General features: G+C 39.5%; 1 protein-coding gene across 1 annotated transcript in view; it reads left to right on the forward strand.

Annotated features, from left to right (window-relative positions):
- The first annotated feature begins 261 nt into the window (after positions 1-261).
- SI (sucrase-isomaltase) overlaps positions 262-22,122 on the forward strand; it is a 52,343-nt gene continuing 30,482 nt past the window's right edge. Inside the window, exons 1-17 of the mRNA XM_074834610.1 lie at positions 262-436; positions 1,988-2,061; positions 6,316-6,436; positions 6,522-6,631; positions 7,327-7,478; positions 10,264-10,435; positions 11,817-11,916; positions 12,507-12,619; positions 13,405-13,530; positions 14,376-14,507; positions 14,690-14,809; positions 15,969-16,082; positions 18,716-18,800; positions 19,415-19,532; positions 19,922-20,093; positions 20,772-20,888; positions 21,437-21,591. Coding sequence (XP_074690711.1) covers positions 313-436; positions 1,988-2,061; positions 6,316-6,436; positions 6,522-6,631; positions 7,327-7,478; positions 10,264-10,435; positions 11,817-11,916; positions 12,507-12,619; positions 13,405-13,530; positions 14,376-14,507; positions 14,690-14,809; positions 15,969-16,082; positions 18,716-18,800; positions 19,415-19,532; positions 19,922-20,093; positions 20,772-20,888; positions 21,437-21,591 — 2,105 coding nt within the window. The 5' untranslated portion in view covers positions 262-312. The remainder of the gene's footprint in view (positions 437-1,987; positions 2,062-6,315; positions 6,437-6,521; positions 6,632-7,326; positions 7,479-10,263; positions 10,436-11,816; positions 11,917-12,506; positions 12,620-13,404; positions 13,531-14,375; positions 14,508-14,689; positions 14,810-15,968; positions 16,083-18,715; positions 18,801-19,414; positions 19,533-19,921; positions 20,094-20,771; positions 20,889-21,436; positions 21,592-22,122) is intronic.

Consider the following 22,122-nt stretch of genomic DNA (forward strand, 5'->3'; position numbering starts at 1 on the left):
CATAGTTAATCGCAGGAGAAAATTGTTCTTTATGTATAAAGTGGTTTGCAGGGAACGAAATACATTTGTCAGTGATTGCCCACTAGTGTAATAATACAGTAATCTGTGCTGTGTGACTTGTCCTGAATTGGAGATTTATTGCATGTAGTCCTTAAGTAGTGTGTTATTTAAACCCTGGGATTAGGGGAGGTGGTTTAAAACCTGAATAATTTCAACATTTTCTTAATTTAATAAATTAGTAATGTAATTTATAGAGTTTTCAAAGCTGTTACTTATGCTTTCCTTACACCATTGGTGTTTCTCTGGGTCTAGATGGGCAAGAGGAAGTTCAGTGGGCTGGAGATCACCCTGATTGTCCTCTTGTGCCTGGTGGCGATCGTAGCCTGTGTCCTCATTGGGCTTTTAGCATCAGGACAATCCGGAATCAAAACTAGAGGTAAGTACTTCCCACTGCTGCTGTAGGACCAGCGTGAAAACCCTGAGTGGGAACTGCTCAGCTCGGCTTGCTGAGACTATTGTAAATACCACAGAGCTTTAGGAACTAACTGTTGGCATCATTTCTGGCACTGTTGGATTCAGGCTTTTCATGAACGTGGACATTCAAATGAGAAAAAAAAAATCACTATAAGTTAGTTAGCTGTTAAAAAAAAAAAAATCACTGTGAATTACTGACTCTTAGTGTTTCTGTTATGTTCTTATCATTACCCAATGATGGTCAATCCTTCCTAAAAAAGATATGGATAAAGCTATCAGTTATGAACATAATAAATGTCATGACTCAGAATGTATTGTCATGAAAAAAACTTATATCGCTTCCTCCCAAGACTGGACTTGTTTCATAAACATAGAACTGGTGTGATTTCAGAATTTTTGAATTTAAAAAAAAAAAACCACTGAAAAAAAGAACAGGTAGCAGGGAGACTATGTGGGAGCAGCCAAATTGTGTGGAACATACATTATAACCATAAAAACTTATAATGTTTCTTCCTAATGTATTAGTACTTTAGAAATCACTTGTCTTACAGGGATGTGATATAGAGCACTCCGCTTTACTTACAGTTTCATTTTGTGTGAGTAACCCCATTTACACACAGGGATTGAAGCAAAAATTTGGAGGTGAAAATGGCATAAAATAAAAATAATTGCTTATACAAAACACTTTGGTGTTTTAGTAAAACTGCCCAGACAGACTAATATCTGTATCTCTTCTGCCTGTTTCTGTTAGAAGATGAGTAGGAGTCTGCCTGAGCAAAAAGTACAAGTGCATATATTAGAGATAATGCAAACAGGGGAGGCTGTTTATTTGTGTTCATCTCAGCCTGAGACAAGGTTTCTACACTTCACAGTTCTCATTCCAAACATACACAGTGTTCCAGATATGTAAAGTAACTTTCAGTGTTGGGAGACACTGAAAACAACCACTGGGTAGCCGTTTGTCAGCTAAAGTTGCCAAGAGGTCACCTTAAATTTGGTCTGACAAACCTGAAATCTAATGGAGCATCTTGATGGAGCTTTAAGGTGCTTTTACCAGAGGCTCTAATTCAGGCTGCTGTGGAAGACCAGTATTTGAGGGGAAGGAGCACCTGTGAGAGCAGCAGCACAGTACCATTTAGGAAGAAGAAATGTCCTTCCAATTTTAATTTGGCATGTATTTTCACACTAAGCAATGCATACTGAGCTACAGGACTTTCCAAAGTTTGGATTAACATATACTTTAAGAAATAAAAGTATCAATATCACCCATATGTTCAGAAATTTTAAATTGAAATTGGCCTACCTTTATCTGAAATAGTTGTGTGCAGTTTTTCAAAAGTAAAAATAAATCACACTATCTATAATTTACACTCATTTGTATCTATATTAATGGTTAGAGTTTCAAGATGGTAAGAAACAGCCAGCAGAAGCAGTTACTGAGTTAAGAGGTAATCAAGTTATACCTACATTTTTGAAATCCTGGTAATAACCCATTAATTTATTTCCCTAACAGAGTTTTTGCCAGTATGTCCGAACATCATAATAGCAGAGAGAATCGACTGCATCCCGGATCAAATAGCAACCAAGGTCTGAAAACATTCTAGAAAAAATTAGAAAATAGGCTTTATCCTGTAAAACCTCATGCTTAATTACACAAATGTAACTTGTCTGTACTATTTCAGTTGTTTTCTTAACCTTGTTTAATCTGTGATTGACTGATTGTATTGCAGGGAAGTGAAATTCCTGTATACCCCATTTCAGCCCATTGACAGAAGGGCTGATTTTTCTAGCCACTGTAGCAGTTTGCTGTCAAAGGTTGAAGACCACTGCCAACGTACTCCCCAGCAGTTTGGTTTTGGGATAGGTGGAAACAAAATTAGTCGGACATCAAGTGGTTAAAAAAAGTCACTCTTTACTTTTAACAAGTGGCCTGAATAGTTTTGATGGTCAAGTACTAGCATTTACAATAGGTCAGAAATAGCAGGTGAAGATGCATTTTGCCCAGATGCACAAGACTTTTGTAATATGAGAGACATGGTCACAGTTTCCTTTCGGAACCTATTTGAATCTCAGTGTCTTCCTTTCTTTGTGGCGGTGTCTCTTATCTGGGAAAGCACAGAGTTTAGGAACGACCTTTTGGCTTAAGAATCTATGAGTTAAGATTCCCAGTGAAAATTATCTGAATTTTTCAGTGCTTTCACATTCAGAACATTTTTATAGTGGTTGGCCTTAAAAGGCTATTATTTTTTTTTAATATTATTATTATTGTTTTTCACCTTTACGATGGATGTTCTCATTTTCTGATGGAAGCTGGTGGATGCCTGATACGTTTCTTTGGTCTGGGGGGGGGGCATTTTAGGATTAATAATACTGAATATATTATTATGTGTGATGTTTATGACATTCACAGAGGTATAAAAAATTATTTACCAGCTGTCTCAATCTCTGAAGAAATTCCCAGTCTAATTCCAGAAGTGACAGTTGTTAAAGCCTCTGTCATGCCATGGGTTTTGTTATGATGTATAGTTCAATAAAGTCTGTGGGCGAACAGGTTAGTAAAGGCTCAAATCACAGCCTGTTCCTCTACTCTTTTGGTTCCTTCACCCCCCCAGGAGCAAGCACACCATGGTAGGAGCAGTCACGCAGATCACTTTAATCTTTAATTACTGCCTTTGAAACAGTCACCCCGCATTAAGTGCTGCACTCATCATAGAGTGAGGGAAATAGTTTTGGTCTAACTGTAAGCCTTATTGTAAGTCTACCCTTGCATTTTTACCATCACTGATTACAGAATCACAGATATTTGATTAAAAATAATCAAATTATAAGTAGGGCCAGATGCAGATTTGAACATTGGGGTACCTGCTCTGGATTTAGAGGTATAATAAATGATTGCTGAAGCAGTTCTTTCCTTTGTGAAGACTAGGCAGCAGATTTCACAGGATCAGAGATAAATATCCCCTTTAGCCTGTGCCTTGAGAAAAGCTGTTAGGTGCCTGCCTGACACAAGCCAGAGTCCCACCCCAGTGTGTCCATTCTTTCCTGTATAACTTTTCTCCTGGAGGCATTTTGGTTGTCCTTCTTCACGCTATTCTACTACGTCAGCCAGCAGAGCTGTAAAACTACAGGTACCTGCTTGGAATAACATAACTCTTCTGTAGTGGTTTCCATTAATGGTTTTCAGAATATACAGCAGCTGGGAAAATTATGATTTGCCTAAGCTCATATAGCAGGTTAGTGTCTGTCTTGATTTCTTTCTTGACTGAAGATGTCCTAGAGGAAGCCAGAAAATGAGGAGGATTGCAGAGGATAGAAGTATGGAAAGCAAATAGATATTTATTAACTGATCACAGGGCTGACGATGACAGACATGCTGAAAGAAAGTAGATATTTATTAACTATTCAGTGCTATGGAAAAATGCCATGAAGTTTGATTAGACAAGAACAACACACCAGTAAAAAAAATAACTACCATGAGCAGAGCTAGTGCAGTCCATTATTGGACTGACACCTCTGACAGCTTGGGGGAAAGGTGTATTGTTGTTTTTTGTTTTGGTTTGTGTGGTTTTTTCCCCAAATATCCTGCTGGCAGAGGTTTGTTTGGGTGCACAGAAGAGAAACATTTTAGTTCAGCACATAGACAAGCTATTCTGTTAATCCTTGGTGCTCAGTTCAGTGTTCAGAAGCCATCTCATACTGTATCCCAGTGTAAACTGTTTCCTTGTATCCAAGATTATTTCTAATTAAGCTTTGACTTTCTCTTTGGCTTTAATGGGTATTGGTATCTATTACGCTGGTTTTATAGCTCAGAGGCTGTGATCAGCTCACGCCTTTGTTTACACTAAATGACAGCTTTTATAACAACCTCTCCAGTGTCTTTGGATGAACTCTGCTCTTTTCCTCTTGTCAGGCGTAACCGATCTGCACTTCTGTATTTACTTCCTTATGCAGCAGGCTCAATGTGCCACGAAAATACAGAGCTCTACCTTACAAATTCACTAGAATAAGATCTAGCTAGGAGAGTATCACTGGACTGTAAAATAACTGCTGAAAGTAGTCAACAAGTGTTCATGAGATGTAGCTGGGGAAAAAGAAAAGCATGCTTATGAAGTTGGAAACTTAGATGCTTGAACTACCAGACTTAGGAAAATCTGTTGTTCAAGCTATTCTGAGTTGTATGGGATAGTCCCTGGGCTAGGAAGGGATAAGAAGATGGAGGAACCAACTCTGTTCTTGGGTATTTAGGATATTCCCCTATGTAGGAAGGAAAGGAAGTAATGAAGTAAGGGAGCAAAGCTGTGTTCTCTGCAATCTTGGAGAGGATTGGTGCTTCTTCTCATTTACTCTGAAATAGTTTATAAAACAGAAAATAGGGAGCTCTCATCATTGGAACTGGGGAGGTGGAAAGTGAGCATGGATTTTTCACAGCTTTAGGAAGTGCATTGATTCCCGGATCAATGCGGCAGAAAATGAGTCACTATATCTCTCCTCCAATCACGTTTTTTGCTTGAAACCTGATGAAAATGACAGCAGACATGTTTTCTGATGTGATGAGTCCATGACAGAGAGACAACCATTTATCTGTTTGGTGAATCTAGGTTTTATCTTGGGTAGTTTTGCAGAGATTTCTGTGCGCTGAGCAATTGCTACTAAATAAATGCACTGACTTCTCAAGCCAGTGATTCTGTGAGCTCCCTCTGTGCTTTCCTTCAACACTTGCACGATTTCTGGGCTGGAGCTGACTTATTTTTGCTCTGTTCAGAGACTGAGAAAAGCATTTGACCTGCACCAACCAGGTTGGGCTCTATAACCCAAAACCAAGTGCCACCAAGGACAGAAGCAATAAGGATTTTGGACCATCTCCACCTGTTTCAAGCTGCAGGATATTTTAAATAAGCATGGCACAAGCACCAGAAATATTTGAGCACAATCAGATGAAGGCAGAAACAGCTTCTGTTAGTGGGCAGGTGGAGGGAAAGGTCTTGAAGATCTGCATGTTGGATTTGGATACCTGAGATCACTTATGGACACTGCTCTTTGTCCTCAGAGAAGCTTGTTGTATTACTGCTGCCCTTTGCCCTGAGAAATGAGTTGGGTATTTAATGTGAGAAAATGTGTGGAAACATAGTGATGTATTACCCAAATCTTATCTTCAAACATAAAACTCATGCAAACAGTGCATGAATAAGTTAATTTCTAACAGCAAAGCAAAGGTACTGTAGCTTATTAGACTACTGAAAGGTAGTGTAAAGGTTGGTGCCACTACACTGACAGATATACTTTAAAGAATAGGTTTATTTGCTTGGTATTTTTTGAAAAAAAAGTTTATTTATCTCAATTTGAGGTTCTGCAGAATCAATCTGAACATTTCTGATACTGAAAAATTACATTAAAATGTAAATATTAAACATAATGATCAATTATGCATGTGTAGGTGTTTAACCAGATGTTTACCAGATGTTAAGCCAACTGTAACTTTTACCTCCCCTCCAGTGTGTGATTTTGGGTTAGAATAAACTGCATCTGTCAGCTCAAATGCTTCAAAAATTCTTTTTAAATGTTCATTTTGCCTGTGGATCTTTTGGTTTTAAGAAAGAATGAGTGTCTAATAAGCAAGTTTCTACTCTGAAATCCAGAAAATAATCCTTTCAATTTAGTGTGTTCTGTGCTGTTGAATTAACTCAGTGGAGTTTCAGAGAGGGAGTTGGTCTGATTGCAGTTATTATTAAGGTTTCTGGTATTTGGGGTAAAATGCACTCCCTGTGCATTTTAACTGTTTCAGTATAGAGGATTTATTTGTGTAAAATCAGCTCATTTGTGCCCCTGATGTCCTTAAATCAGAGCACCTGCACCCTGCGTGGCTGCTGCTGGAGTCCCAAGAGTGATATCAGTGTGCCCTGGTGTTTTTTCCCTTCAAACCATGGGTACAAAGTGGATGGGTCAACAAGATCAACTAAGGCAGGTAAGCTGCAGGCTGAACTCCCCAGTTTATGCATCTGCTGATGTCTGATTCAACACAATAACATTGCGATGTGTTTTTTCCCAAGGATTCGAGACTACATTAACAAGGCTGCCATCACCTTCCCTCTTTGGAAAGGATACCAACACTGTCCTCCTCACAGGAGAGTATCAGACACCAAATCGTTTCCGGTTCAAGGTTAATCTTTTATCTATGCTGTTTTAAGGTTCGCGTTCTGAGCAAGATTTTAGGCTGGCTGTCAGTGTGCAGTGTGATTAGGAGGGCTGGATTAATCCCTCTGATGCACTCCCATGACTCCTACTGAAGTGATCCTCTCCTCCTTTCTTTGTCCTCTCTGTGTTGCAATGCATCAAGTTAACAAGCGTTTAGCACAGTAGGATTTCTGTATGAAAAATTACTGAGACCTTTGAAAAGCTCGACTTTTATATTATCTACCTTTTTTCCTCATCATCAGAAAATTCTGGGGATAAATATATTTACTTACTGTTTATTTAGGGCCTGGCTGTCTCTCAATCATTTTGACAGGAGATGTTAGCTCTTGCAATGATTTCTGTTCTCTAAGGAAAACTCAACAGTCCATGTCATGAATGTGGGATATCGATGGGTTCTGGGGTTGAGCAAGGCTTCTGCTGTGGGAGACCTTCCTCTTGCCATGGGTTCCTGCTGAGCAAGGGAAACACAGCGTCAAGTATTATGAGAGAAATGGCTGAGAATGAATGATGAAAATTGAAAGTGAATAACAATGAAGGCAGAAGAGACTGGGATAGGGGTTGGAATATCCTAGGTGAGAAATATGTGTTAATGCTGGAAAATGTTTGAATTCGACATTAGTTTTTAAAGGCCCAACACTTCAGTTGTTTAAATGTGTACAGATCACTGATCCTAAAAAACAAAGATTTGAAGTTCCTCATGAGCATGTGCAACCTTTCACTGGATCTGCAGCCTCCAATCTAAACTACAAAGTGGATGTGAAGCAGAACCCCTTCGGCATCGTGGTGACCAGAGTGAGCAACGGTAGAGTGCTGTAAGTAACGGTGGTGCTTCTACTGACTGACATGGATGCCGCTGGTTTTCTCTGAAAGGCCACGTTGCCACACAAGCAATGTATGTCCAAGACACCATGTGTGAGGTGCCCTCTTGGACATGTCAGCTGCTTCGTCTCTTCTTCTGACTGATGGATGTTCTGCAAGGTCTCTTGTGAGGCCTTTGGAAACAAATTCTGTGATATGGAGAGCTCTGTCTGAAAGGTTTTAGGTCTGGTTCTGTTTGCTTTCCCCCAATATTAGGGAAATCTTTACAGCTACTCTGTTCCATCAATTTGGGGAAATTTTATTATCCAAAGGAGTCCCTGCCAGTGCCTCAAATTGTATGGGAACACTCTTCATGCATCTTTTATCTTATTTGTGACAATCATGCAGCAGCTCTGAATCACCAAAACCAGGTTGCCCTTTAGACCTGTGATATCCAAGAGTAGGTGGTGCAGGCCACTGATAAGCTGGTCATGCAGTGCTGTAAGTAACATATTTGAGGGACTTGTAGATTGCATGCTATCATCCCATTTAGGTTCTAAAACTAAATAAGTAAAACAAGCCTACAAACCTAACGGCATGGCTTTGAGACCCATTAGAAGGGGAAGTGTCAGGATGAAGCTGCTTATGAAATCAGTCCAAGAATGATTACCTGCCAGAGTGCTAGGCCAGTTGGATTATCAACGCTTCAAGTTTAATTAATTAGCGATTACTTTTGTGCTCTTATTAGTATTGTTTTCTTGCTTAGAATCCCCTACAGTGATTGATTTGCAATTATAGAGAGCACAAAAGATGGACTTGGTATTCAGTAGTGCATGACTGCTTAAACAGGTATACGGGGAGGGAATAAGAAACCTCATCCAATAGAACCACGTTGAGGCAGCACTCTGGAAGGTAGTTTGCCTTTTCCTTAGGCTGTTGTTTAATTTGATAAAAGTCGTTGCATTTCTGTCTGTAAAGGAAAAAATTACAATGATGCTTGACTCTGAGTACCTTAAGGGAAGCTGTTGTTAGCTTGGGATAGGTAGTCCCTCAGAGATAAATCCTTGGTAAGGGAATATGTTTTCAACAAGAGGCGTGCTTTCCCCCAACTCTTAAACAACCAAGCAACCTGGGGGCCTCTTTGGAAAAGGAAGAGTGAGGGCCAATATTTTTATTGCAGTTCATTACAAAAATCCTAATTATCCAGATAGTTATAAAGCTTGGGACCTTCCATCATCATCTGTTACACTTGAGCCCCTCAAAAGAGTTAGAGTTCTGATAGACCTATTAGCGTCATAATTTGCAAGAAAACCTGAAAGACTGCCATCATTTCATTGGAAAGACAGACTTCCCCCTGCCCAAGAAAGCAGGTTTCAGTACAGTTTGTGAGCAGATGGGCGAGATAGTCACAGAATCACAGAATCATCTAGGTTGGAAAGGACCTTGAAGATCATTTAGGAAATGCAAAGCAGTTCAACCATTCCTCTGCACTTGGCTTCTTAGGGAGATATTTAATTGTATCACTAAGATTAATATGATCAGAATCCCAAAATTGTTGTCAAACATGTTGGTAGTGTTGTGGGCACACACTTGGCTGTGGAAAAGGTTCCCTACAGATGGTGGCCTCCATCCATCAGGAGGGAGGATGCCCAAGCTGCCCGATGAGGGCTTTTTGGCACCATTGGGGACCGCAGGTGGGGTCACAACCTGAAGCTTTGCTGGTCAGGAGAGTCTAGAGCCTGGTTCACCGTTACAGCTGCAACAGCTCAGCAGAGCTAAAGGAAGGAGGGCGAATCCATGAGTCCTGTGCCTTGCAGTGAGCTGCTCGTTCGTGCTCCCCATGGCAGGAATCGGGCTGCCTCCCCCTGCTCCCTCCTCAGCACCACTCTGATTTCCCCACCATTTCCTGAGTCCTCCCTGTAGAAACAAGAAATGAAATTAGGTTTTTTCTAAGTATTTAAATCTCACGTAATCCTTGTTTGGAACATGAATTGTAACGCAAGGGAGTGGTAAAAGGTGCAAAATTAAATTAACAGAAGAAAATTCATTAATGAAATTGACTGTTACTGTGTGTTTTGCTAATAGATGTAAAGGAGGAATATTGATCTCTGCCTGTTCTCTTTGTGCAGTAGTCTCTGCATCTATTTGCAACACCACCAACTTCACGTTCCTTAAAAAGCTTAGCAGTTGCTTTATGTTGAATTCGCTACAGGAGATGTGATAGCCATGAAATGGGATTTGAACCATGCTGAGGGTCACATTATCACTTTAATCTGTGCTCATCTACTCTCTGTTTATTTGAGAGCCGTAGTCTGCCTTTCCCTGTAGTGACTGGCCTAGCAGGACCTGAGAGTGGGTCTTGTTTGTTCTCCCTGGCAAGCAAAAGCTGCAATTGATTTGCAAAATCTGATGGATGGAGGGGATTATTTTTGTGTTTCTGTCCACCCACAGAAATTCTCCATCTGCCCCATAACTGGGAGTGGCCACGGAGAGTGGGTTCAGGATTTGGTGCAACAGCTGTAGGGTGGGAAGCTTTGGTGGAAGAGGGGTGTGCAGATGTACCCTTGAAAACAGGCCACTTGTATGAGAGATTTCTGTAGGGTCAATGGGCACTGCTCATCTCCTCATCTGTGCAAGGGTCACTCTGCTCCAGCCCCACACCATCCTGCCTCCCTGCCCTTCAAGTCTCTATATGGAGACCTGAACCCATTACCCAGCTCTAACTGAAAGGAGAAGAAACAATTATTGCAGCAATTCTTGGTGAAATACTTTTTTTTTTTTTTTAAATTGTTTCATCAGATTTGATACTACCATAGGACCTCTGCAGTATGCTGACCAGTTTTTACAGCTATCAATCAAACTACCTAGCAGCAACATTTATGGCGTGGGAGAGCACGTGCATAAGCAGTACCGGCACGACGTTAACTGGAAAACCTGGCCCGTGTTCAGCAGGGATATTGGCCCCTCTGGAGTAAGGACTGGTTTTATTACACTTATTCTTTGCAGATGACTTCTGTAATCCCAGCCTGTTATGCAGTAGACACAGTAATAATGTCCATCAAGTTTTTCCCCAAAGACGTGTCAGGCACTGCATGTTATTACTAAAGGCTAGATGGTACTGATGGAAGTTCCCTGAGGAACAGCTTTTTATAAATATTTTTATTTTTGTGTTGACGTGCAGTTGAAAACCAGTTGATAAACATTAATATATGAGAGTCTTCAGTTTCTACTGATAAAGAAAGTAAATAACAACATGTGCTAATGCATTGCTGTGTGCAGCATTCAGTAGAGATGACACATGCTTCTTGAGTTAACGTCCCTGTAGCTCGGCAAATGACGGAAAAGTTCTCTTTAACAGCTGTCTCTTTACAAGGTAAAAGATGTCTGTCAGCAGTTATTTGTTTCTATAGTCTCTATGGCTGTCTCTTTCCAAAACGATTTCTAGGGCACTCACTTTTTTGATAATTATAAGACTTTTTGTCTCTATTACCTCAGTTTCATTAAGTAAAAAACGATAGGCTTTACTTTGAGAGAGCACTTCAGTATTTTGCTGAAATAGCAGATACACTAACAGAAACTAGGGGGTGAGACCAATAAATGTAATTAATGAGTAATTTAAAATTTTTACCCCTTACATTGAGACATATTCTCACTGTTTTCTCTGGTTTGAAGATAGTTCTTACCTCAATGGCTCTATTGAGTGTAGACTCATTAAGTTAAACCAACAGTGAACAGAATTGTTAGGCTAATTTCAAATTGCTCAAGATCTGTTCTTTGTCAATTTGTTCTGAGTTTGCTTTTGCAGGGGAAGAAGCACAACTATTACAACAATTGTTAAAATTTATAAGGTTTTGGTTGTTAATAATAACAACGGAGAAAAACCTTAGAAAGGAAATAAAAAAGAAGCAAGGCACTCTCTTACTTCCATAGATTAGACATAAAAAATACTACCTTGCAGGATTAACAAAAATATAGATCAGATGTAAAATTTAATCTATGGTGAATGCTGATAAAAACACCCTTCAAGTTCTATTGTTTGCTTGATGTGCATAGGTATTACCCAGAAATAGTGCTGCAGTATAGGCAGATTTGCCTGAAGATCCATCATATCTGCTTGCTTATGTTATCTATAAGTTTGGGGAAACTTTTGTTTTAAAGGAGAATGTTCTCATAAAGGAGAAGAATGCCAGGAAAGAGAAAACAAACCTGTAGGAAAGTTTTAAGATTTTAATTTTTGTTGTTTGCTATATTTTGAGGAGTTTCAAGTTCACCTGTGATATATGTTGAAATATCCCAGAACAGATACTGTTATTAGATTTTAATCAGCTTGGTTTTCTTTTTTATACCTTCAGGCAATGCATAACTTATATGGAGTTCAAACTTTCTTCCTGTGCTTGGAAGACAGCACTGGAGCCTCCTTTGGTGTTTTCCTAATGAATAGCAATGCCATGGGTAAGAAAGCTTTCTCTGTAGCTCTGAGCATTGCAGTGAAATATCTTTTTAAATGATCTGTGGGACTGGGATCAAAACTGTAGTGTTTAGCATACGCGACATAAGCAGTAAGTAGCACACAGTTAACTTGAAGATTGTGCCGGAAACCTTAAGGTCAGAAATCTGTCCAAAGCTTGTGCAGCTCTGCAGATGTGCAGGACACTGGAATCAGAGCCTAAATCTGGAGTGAGCAATATTTGAGCCCTTTAGTCTCTTTAGATAAGCATGCATTTATGTATGCTTTACAGAGCTCTTCACATCTCTTGAGGGTGGAAAGTTGTACTAAAAATTTAAAGATAGAAGGTTGAGCCATTGGATTTCTTCTGATTCTCTTCTCTGTAGGATGTAAAGGAATGGAAAAGTGGACATTTAAAAGTCATCTGAATACATTTCCCCTTCATTGCAAGTTCAATTAATGGTTTTGGTTTCCTTGGGTGTTTCTGTTTTGTGTTTTTTTCTTAAGTAACTTCTCTAATCATCACTTAGAAAATTACAGTTATTTTCAAATAAACTGGTATTCAGAACTGGTTTTGTGCACTCTTGTCTGGCAGAGTTCGTGGTGCAGCCTGCTCCAGCAGTGACCTACAGAACCATTGGTGGGATCCTTGATTTCTATATCTTCTTGGGGAACACTCCAGAGCAAGTAGTCCAGGAGTACCTGAAGGTACCTTTAGCTAGAGAGATTTTGCATTAAACAGATTTTTAAAAGTGCTTGCGATTTTTTGGTGATTTTTTTTTTTCCTCTCTATATGACAGTATGTCTTCACTGTGTTATCTATTAACTGAAAATATGACTCAGTATATATTTAACTAAGAATAACTGTTAGTATGTCCCTAATGTGACTGCTGTCGTTAGTAATAGCTAGCTGGGGTTAAGCTGGGATGTAGATATTTTTAGCTGGCAGCTGAAACTTAAACACTACTTTTGCTGGAGATGCTGGAGCAGAGACTATGCAGCAGGTTGAGATCCAAGAAGTCTGTAGCTGCTAAATTCATCAGTCTGTATGGCCTGACTGATTTACACGGTGGTCACTGGAGCTAGAGATGGTCTACATGAGTAACTTATTATTCCTTGCTGGGGCTCACTCGTGTTCCAAGGACAAATTCTTTTTCATATGGCAATATTACACAGTAGATAATGTGCCTACAGATATATCATGATTTTATGGTCATAAAATATCATTGATACCTTTAGTACTTGAGGAGATCTGCTTAGATTTCAGTGACACTTTAAAGAATGGGCATTGTCTTAATATATTCATATTTCTTAAAATAAATGAAAAATACAGAAAAATATTTCATTTGGGAGTGGGCTGCTCATTTCACACACTCAGGCTTAGTGTATATTATTCAAATATGAATAGGAGTATGGATCTAGGGAAATGGGCGCAGAGGTGACACACATAGTGTCCACTGACAGTGTGTGGGATTTTTGCTTTCAACTTGCAGCTCGTGGGACTGCCGGAGTTGCCTTCCTACTGGAGCCTGGGCTTCCAGCTCAGCCGCTGGAATTACGGGTCTCTGGATGAGGTGAAGAGAGTTGTGGAGAGGAACAGGGCAATTGGACTCCCTTACGTAAGTATGGGGTTTGAGGAGGGCAGCAACCCTGCGAAAGCAGAGCTCTGTAGGAGAAATAACCCAAAGATCCTGACCAGGGTGTTCTGCAATGGTTCATTTCACATCAGTTTAAATTAGTAAATTTCTAATATATAGGCTTCTGGTCTCAAAGGTTTTTGTGCATTTTAATGGTAGACCCATTATCAGAATGTAGGACATGGTTGGGTTTAATTACAGTGTTTTATTTGAGCACTTTATTGTAATACTTTTTCAGTGATATTTTCCACCTATATCCACTTATCTTCTCATGTTATCTAATCCATGAAATTTTTTTTAATTGTCCTGTGGACAATTATGGAACCATATATTATTCTTAATTGACAGCCAAAGGTAAAGTACAATTAACTTTTAAAATTGGATTTCAGATTATATTAGCCTGATGGCTTAAATATCCTATCCTAAATATCCTAATATTAAGCTAAGAGTTGAGGAAGAAATGTTTGGATTTAAGGGGACAGCTCTTGGAGACAGGCAACTGCAATGAAATAGCCACATGTCTAGGGGCTATTTGAAAGGATGCCAATATACACATTCATTTAAATTCTGTTCATGTTAAATGCATCTCTTTCTAGGCACAAAAGATGTGTCAGTACCATTAATTAGGGCTGTAAGTATGAGATGAGATTCACATTGTTTGTAAATGGTCCTGACAGCATACTTTCTTCTGCCAGGCTGCAGTAAAGTCCCAACAGAAAATTAACTATAGGACAAACAGGAATTGTCAGAAGAAATTGTGTTGGACTAATATACAAAATCTTTTTGTATCACTTCTCAAGTTAAAACTGAACTCCCTTCTGTTTCAGGATGCTCATACCACTGATATTGATTATATGGAAGAAAAGAAAGATTTTACTTACGACAAAGTGAAGTTTAAAGATCTCCCTAATTTTGCAGCTTATATGCATGACTATGGACAAAAATATATTATCATATTGGTAAGCACTTAACTATTTCTTTTTCCCTTGTAATTACTATAATTATAACCATTTATTATTATACTTTGCTTATTCTGTGTAAATATTACATTTATTGCCTAACATTCTAGTTGTCCATAATAATTGATGGAGTGTATCCTGGATTCTTCTTATTTTTTGTTTGGTTTTTTTTTTTTTTTTAGGATGCTGCTATTAGCACACAAAATCTAGTCGATGGTAGTCCATATGGAAGCCACGTCAGGGGAGAGACAAAAAAAGTCTGGATTAATGAATCAGATGAAGTAACAGCATTACTTGGGGAGGTAATCACATTTTTATGAATACAAACTTGGTCTATTGTCACTGTTATGGTTTAATTTGGGTCAGAGGCTCATTTCAAATTCTCATTTTCTAAGTTGCTTCTTTCAATAAAATTACCTGCCAGTGACAACTAAATTTATAAGGTCTCACTTAGGATATGATACTTTTCAAGCTTTCTTGATTTTTTTTTTTTAATTTTTTACATTAAACAAAAAGGAAAAATAAGGTAGTTTGAAGGATCAAGGGACAATTCATCAGCCAACTCCTGTTTATTTTCAGTAGTGACTGAAGAGCCAGCTCACACATCATGCTTTTAATTTATAATTTCTATTGAGAAATTTTTCTGTCATGTATTGTTCCTTATATGACTTAAAAGAAAAGCAATTGAAAACTCCAAAGTTAAGAAACTCATACTCTTTGTACCTTCTTTATGCATGCAAGCTATTGTCACTCTAGCAGTTTATCATTCAAAAATCTTCATCAAAGCACTATATTAGCACTGCCCTCGATGGGTAACTGTGGGGGTCCTGGTGGACAACAGCCTGAACATGAGTCAGCAGTCAGCAACGAAGGCAAATCGGATCCTGGGCTTCATCCAAGGGGCATTGCTAGCAGAGATAGAGGAGTGAGCATCCCACTCTACTCAGTGCTTGGCAGGCTGCACCTGCAGTACTGTGTCCAGTTCTGGTCCCCACAATTCAAAAGAGATGCAAACGGATGAGAGGATCCAAAGGAGGGCAACAAAGACCATCAAAGGGATGGAGAACCTGTCCTGTGAGAAAAGACTGAAGGATTTAGGTCTTTTTTCCCTAGAGAAGAGAACAGTATTCCAGTACTTAAAAGGCAGCTACAGAGGACTGAGCCTCTCTCTTCACAAGGAGCCACATGGAGAATACAAGCTTCACTGGAAATCTTTTGCAGTGAGAACAATCAATCACTGGAACAACCTCCCCAGGGACATGGTAGAGTCCCCATCACTGGAGGTTTTCAAGATGTGATTGGACAGGGCGCTAGATGATCTCATCTGGGTTCCCTTTCCCATGAAATGTGGGACTAGATGATCTTTCAAGGTCCCTTCCAACCTGGGCTGTTCTATGATTCTATGAGATCTTTTTAATATCATTAAAAGCTTAATTAATTATTTGCCTTTTAATATTGCAGGTGTGGCCAGGGGAAACTGTGTTCCCAGACTTCACCAACCCAGAGTGCACTAGCTGGTGGGTGGAAGAATGCAAACTGTTTTATAACATAGTGCCATATGATGGGATCTGGATTGTAAGTTATTCAGAACTTTCATTTTTATTTTTATTTTTAAAAATAGGTAAGGATAGATGTTTATCAAATTCAATTTGCATTGGATTTGAAAGCGATGTTTACTATTGTTAACCTGAAATCAATGCAGGATGTGTATGTCTTCTGGTGTTGAATTTGCAATTCAAATTTGAGTTTTAAATTTTAATTTGAATCATTAATCATGGCATTTAAATGTTCAGTGTGCTGCTTTTTGGATGTTCAGTGACACTTAAAAAAATTACTAAAGGCAAATGCTAGCACCTCCTGTACTCAAAATGGTGATATCTGGAGACCTGCATACCTGCTCAGTGAGTGTGTGCTAAACAGGTCCTGAATACAGGGTATAATACATATAATCTATGTATCCATGCTCCAAGTAGCTCATGGAATTTCCAGTTAGCAAATCTGCAATTGCTATTCCAGATAAGGATTTGGAAAAATCAGGCTCCTTAGACAGATGGTCCCACAAAAGGACTAAGATACAATCTGGCACAGTGGATTTTAGGTACAGTTCATGGAAATCAGATGAGATTAAGAACCATTTTGACTGACCAGATTAGTTTTTTAAAGGAATATCCTGTAATAAATCTTCTAAAAGTGGGTGCTTAAAGGAAATCTGTACTTAAACTTCTCAATCCCTGTCTTACTGCCTTCCTCTCTTTATTTTTTTTGTGTTTTTCCTACTTCCTTTTAGTTAAAAGTCAATAAATACTTTGAAAGAAAGCAAGAATCTACTGAACACTTTGCCATGCATTTTAAAAACCTGTAACAAATTTAAACTAACTTGTATGCAAAATGCAGTTCTTCAGCTGCAATGTGTGTGGTGGGTTAACTCTGGCTGGACATCAGGGTCCCACCAAAGTCTCTCTATCACTCCCCTCCTCAGCTGGACAGGGGAGAGAAAATATAATGAAAAGCTTGTGGGTCAAGATAAGGACAGGCAGAGATCACTCACCAGTTACTGTCACAGGCAAAACAGATTCAACTTGGGAAATGTAACTTGATTTATTGTCAGTCAAATCAGAGTAGGATAATAAGAAATAAAATAAAATCTTAAAACACCTTCCCTCCACCCCTCCCTTCTTCCTGGGCTCAACTTCACTCCCCATTTCTCTCCCTCCTCCCCACCAGCGACGCAGGGGAACAGGGAATGGGGGTTGTGGTCAGTTCATCACCCGTTGTCTCTGCTGCTCCTTCCTCCTCAGGGGAGGACTCCTCACACTCTTCCCCTGCTCCAGTGTGGAGTCCCTCCCATGGGAGACAGTCCTCCATGAACTTCTCCAACGTGAGTCCTTCCCACGGCTACAGTTCTTCACGAACTGCTCCAGCGTGGGTCCCCCACAGGGTTATAAGTGCTGCCAGCAAACCTGCTCCAGCGTGGGCTCCTCTCTCCACGGGGCCACAGGTCCTGCCAGGAGCCTGCTCCAGTGTGGGCTTCCCACAGGGTCCCAGCCTCCTTCGGGCACATCCCCCTGCTCTGGCGTGGGGTCCTTCCCGGGCTGCAGGTGGGTCTCTGCTCCCCCGTGGGCCTCCCTGGGTGCAGGGCACAGCTGCCTCACCATGGGCTGCACCGCGGGCTGCAGGGGAATCTCTGCTCCGGGCCTGGAGCACCTCCTGCCCCCCTTCTTCTCTGGCCTTGGTGGCTGCAGAGTTGTTGCTCTCACATGTTCTCACTCCTCTTTATGGCTGATGTTTTCTGTTGCACAACTTTTTTTCCCCCTTCTTAAACACCTTATCCCAGAGGCGCTACCACTGTCACTGATGGGCTCGGCCTTGGCCAGGGGTGGGTCCATCTTGGAGCCGGCTGGCGTTGGCCCCATCGGACATGGGGAAGCTTCTGGCAGCTTCTCACAGAAGCCACCCCTGTAGCTCCCCTGCTACCAAAACCTTGCCACACAAACCCAATACAGTGTGATCGAATGAGATTTTCTCACTTATTTTTGCTGACTCTGTCAAGTCAAGCTATGAAGTGTAAGACTGCACAGCGCTCTTACAGAGAGCAAATAACTTAAGTGAAGCAAATTGGTCATTAGACTACAATGTCTCCATTATGAATTTGCTTTCTTCTTCCATGCATGCTTTTCCTGTGGCACATTGAGGGATGCACACAGAAATACACTTACAACACTGCCAAATAAAATATTCATGGAAGAAGACAGCAAAGTTTGAAAGTGTAATGGGTTGGAAAGTACTATAAAGGTGATTTTTAAGAATATCTAGTCACCTTGTGCATTTTGAGAGAAAGTAAGTAACAACGCATTTCTCTCCAAACACACGCTCCATACCAAAGACATTTTCCTTGGGAGATGTGTGGAGTTGCTCATAGGTAGGCACAATGTATACATGAACACCTCTTGCAATTTCTTTCTGTGAAAGGATAAGATGTAGCTCTTGTGACATGATGCTCACCTGCATCTAGAAGGCTGTCCAACACTGAGACTTATATTAAAACAGGAATGGACCAGGTCAGTGTCAGAGTTATATCATTTTCACCTAATTATATGGTACTAGTTCTAAGTAATTATTCCTTAAAGGATAAGAGAATAAAACATAAAATTTTGTTAGGAAAATGTACTTGAGGAAATGTTATTACATTCTGCATCTTACCTTTTCAGGATATGAATGAAGTATCCAACTTCATTAAAGGCTCAAAAAAAGGTTGTGAGCAGAATGACTTAAACTATCCTCCTTTCACTCCCAGTAAGTCCATCTACTTTAACCAGAAAGCAAAATATCAAAAAGTTTATGAAGTACTGTGCAATTGGCTACAAGGATGCAAAGTAGTATTAATGTAGTTGTTATGGGCAGGGTTTGAACATTACATTACAAAAAATACTGGTATACTTTGGCCTTTGTTGAAGGCGTGGTTTATATAGCTGGTTTTTTTCCCTTTACAAATTATTACTGAATATTATCAGTGCCTTATTTATGTCTGATAATGTAATGATCTTCTTTCACTATCAGTAGTTTTTGAGATATATGCAGAACTAAAATGGAGTTCGTACTTTGTATCAAGTAGAAGATTTAAGTAACCATTGCCAACATTTTGTCAGATAATAACTCATAAATTTAGAGCATAGTTCTCAGTTATTACCTGCAGGGGTGCAAAGCTCAAGAGTAGAAAATGTCACAGAGCAAAGATGATTCAAACCAGCAGCCAAGAGTAGCATTTTGGATTTGTAATAGTAATACTGGCCTTAGTGCAAACATTAAAGAGAAAAAAAGGCTTGAAAGTCATGAATGTGCATTAAAGATTGGAAATATTAATAATAGAAATATACTTTAAAAGTGATATTTGTATTTCTTTATTGAAGGTATTCTTGATAAACTTATGTATTCCAAGACACTTTGTATGGATGCAGTGCAGAAGTGGGGGAAACATTATGATGTCCACAGTCTTTATGGATATTCCATGGCCATATCAACACGGAAGTAAGGAATGCATTCTAAAATCTTTACAAAAAGTTTTCAGAACAGTACATGGCCTGCATTTTTGAAAACATCAAGAGATTTCACTTTTAAAGGAACCCAATCCCTGGAAAGTGCTGTATTGTATTTAAGCCAATGCAGCTAAGGCAAAATCTACTAACTAAAGCTGGTAGTAAAGGCCACATATTGGTTGTCAAAGCTGTATAGAAAGATTATTTAAAACTAATGTCTTGAACTTTGCTAAAATACACCTGGTTAACCATAAAGGAGTCCACATCCCTGGGATGAATACTTATTGTAAATCAGTCACTGTAAATCTGCCTTATATAAAACTGTTGAAGCCCAAGTCACCTTTTGTCCTTTGCATAATTCCAGCTTTGTTTCCTTTTAAGAGCCATTGAAGCACTGTTTCCTGGAAAACGAAGCTTCCTTATTTCGAGGTCTACATTTGTTGGATCAGGAAAGGACACAGGACACTGGCTGGGAGATAATGCAGCAACATGGGATCACTTAAAATGGGCAATACCTGGAATGCTGGACTTTAACCTCTTTGGAATGCCTTATGTACGACATTAGTTTGTGACATCCTTTCCAAACATATGGATAAACAGTAATTCTACCTTTGTGAGAACAGATTATCTAATCAAACGCCATCTAGATAGCCATCTCACATTTTCATCTCCAAATTACTCGCCTTTAGGAATCTGATTTTAACATTTTTTTCCAATTATTGATTTTTGGTTTGGGCCATTTATTTTGATTACTGTGGCTGTGTGTGTATGGTGAGATAAATGTGGGTAACAAACATTTTATATATCTGAAGCTACCTGTTACTTCTAGTAATTTTTAAACACTAGTGATCGATGTGAAACACTTGGGTGTTTTTCTTATTATTCCAAATGAAACACAGACATCCGTTTATGAAGGAAACACCCAAATTCATTCCCATTATCTGAATTTGTATGACACTTGAGCTTTTTTCCTAATGTATGCATATTGGCACCAAACAGGAAGGTAAAAGTTTGGAAGAAATAGAACTATGGGCTGTGTTAGCTAGTAATCAGTTTAATTTTTTGTACAACATAGCTGAATTTGAAAGAAGAAAGGTACAAATGTGCTGAATGTCTTGGCCACTCTGACTAGCAATTAAGGTTGCATTAATCCATCTCTGAAAACTAGATTTGTGTAGACATTAGAGGTATAGTGCACTGTACATCCAACGCATTCTGTTTCTACTTAAAGATTGGAGCAGATATTTGTGGTTTCTTCGACAACACCACAGAAGAACTTTGCAGACGATGGATGCAAGTAGGAGCATTTTACCCATTTTCCAGGAATCACAATGCTGAAGGATTCATAGTAAGTTGTGCCTTCTCTTAGAAAATGCTTTGTGTTACACTGCCATATTCCCTTTAATAGTGTCACTAGTAATCATTACCATCACTGACAATTGTGTAGCTGGCCAGTTTGAAAATGGCAGACACTTAAGCTCTCTTTATGAAATCTTAGGTCTGAGAGGTTCAGCTTCATAAGGGTTAAGTGAGACTACACCTATTTGGTAATAGTTTCATCAGTTGGTTGTGCCTAAACTCAAGGGCAAGCACTCATTGCTGTGTGAGCCATCAGACTGACTCTTGGGTGTCCTTTAGCATGCACCTAACTGCATGCCAGGATGAAACCTGAGCTAGCCCTGATGTGCCCTCCTTGCAGGCGGGCAAGGAGGGACATGCAGGGCAAAACATGGGGAGTCTGGTGGAGCAGAACCTCAAGTTACACCACTCAGAAGGCAAACACCGTGCAGATGTGCACTACTGAATTTCTGCCTCTCTGAAACAGCCACTTTTCATATGTTTGGCAGAGTGTTTTCTGCGTGATGAAAATAATAATACTCCAATATTTGTTTTCAGTCTCAGGATCCGGCTGCATTTGGAGCTGATTCAGTCTTGGTGAATACCTCCAAGTATTACTTGAACATTCGCTACACTTTGCTGCCTTACCTGTATACACTGTTTTATAAGGCTCACACTCAAGGAGACACAGTTGTACGGCCAGTTTTGCATGAGTAAGTTTGCTCATCAGCCTTTGTGACAGTTTTGTGAGGAATAAAACCAGCAGACAGATTAAATGTTGTTAAGGACTTTCTAAACAGTGATGTAGTCTGTGAAAATGCACATTGGAATATATATAGACAACTTCTCAATTCATGAAATACCATTTTGGAGTAATCAGAAGAGTAATCAGAAACCATCTGTAATTTCTGCATATACACATATATTATTGTCAGTCAGTCTTACCAGTTGCTGTGAGATGTTGTTGTCAACTAATCAAATTATTCTCCACCATCATATATGCATATTAGACTATATGTTTCCTTGCCTGGAAACTCTTGAATAAGCTGTGTCAAGAACACATGCACACCTCTACACTTGTGTAGAGAATGCTGACTAAACTAGTAAGACCTCACCTTCTCGTCTTCAGATTGCCTGAGATTAAGAAGGAAAAAAAAAAAAGGCAATTTTGATATGGCACTCTTCAGTCATGATTTAGACAACCAGTGCCCTGAAATCTTGGGATTGCTGGTGATGATATAGTT

The sequence above is a fragment of the Strix aluco genome, chromosome 9 (assembly GCF_031877795.1).
Source record: "Strix aluco isolate bStrAlu1 chromosome 9, bStrAlu1.hap1, whole genome shotgun sequence".
NCBI classification, from domain to species: Eukaryota; Metazoa; Chordata; class Aves; order Strigiformes; family Strigidae; genus Strix; species Strix aluco.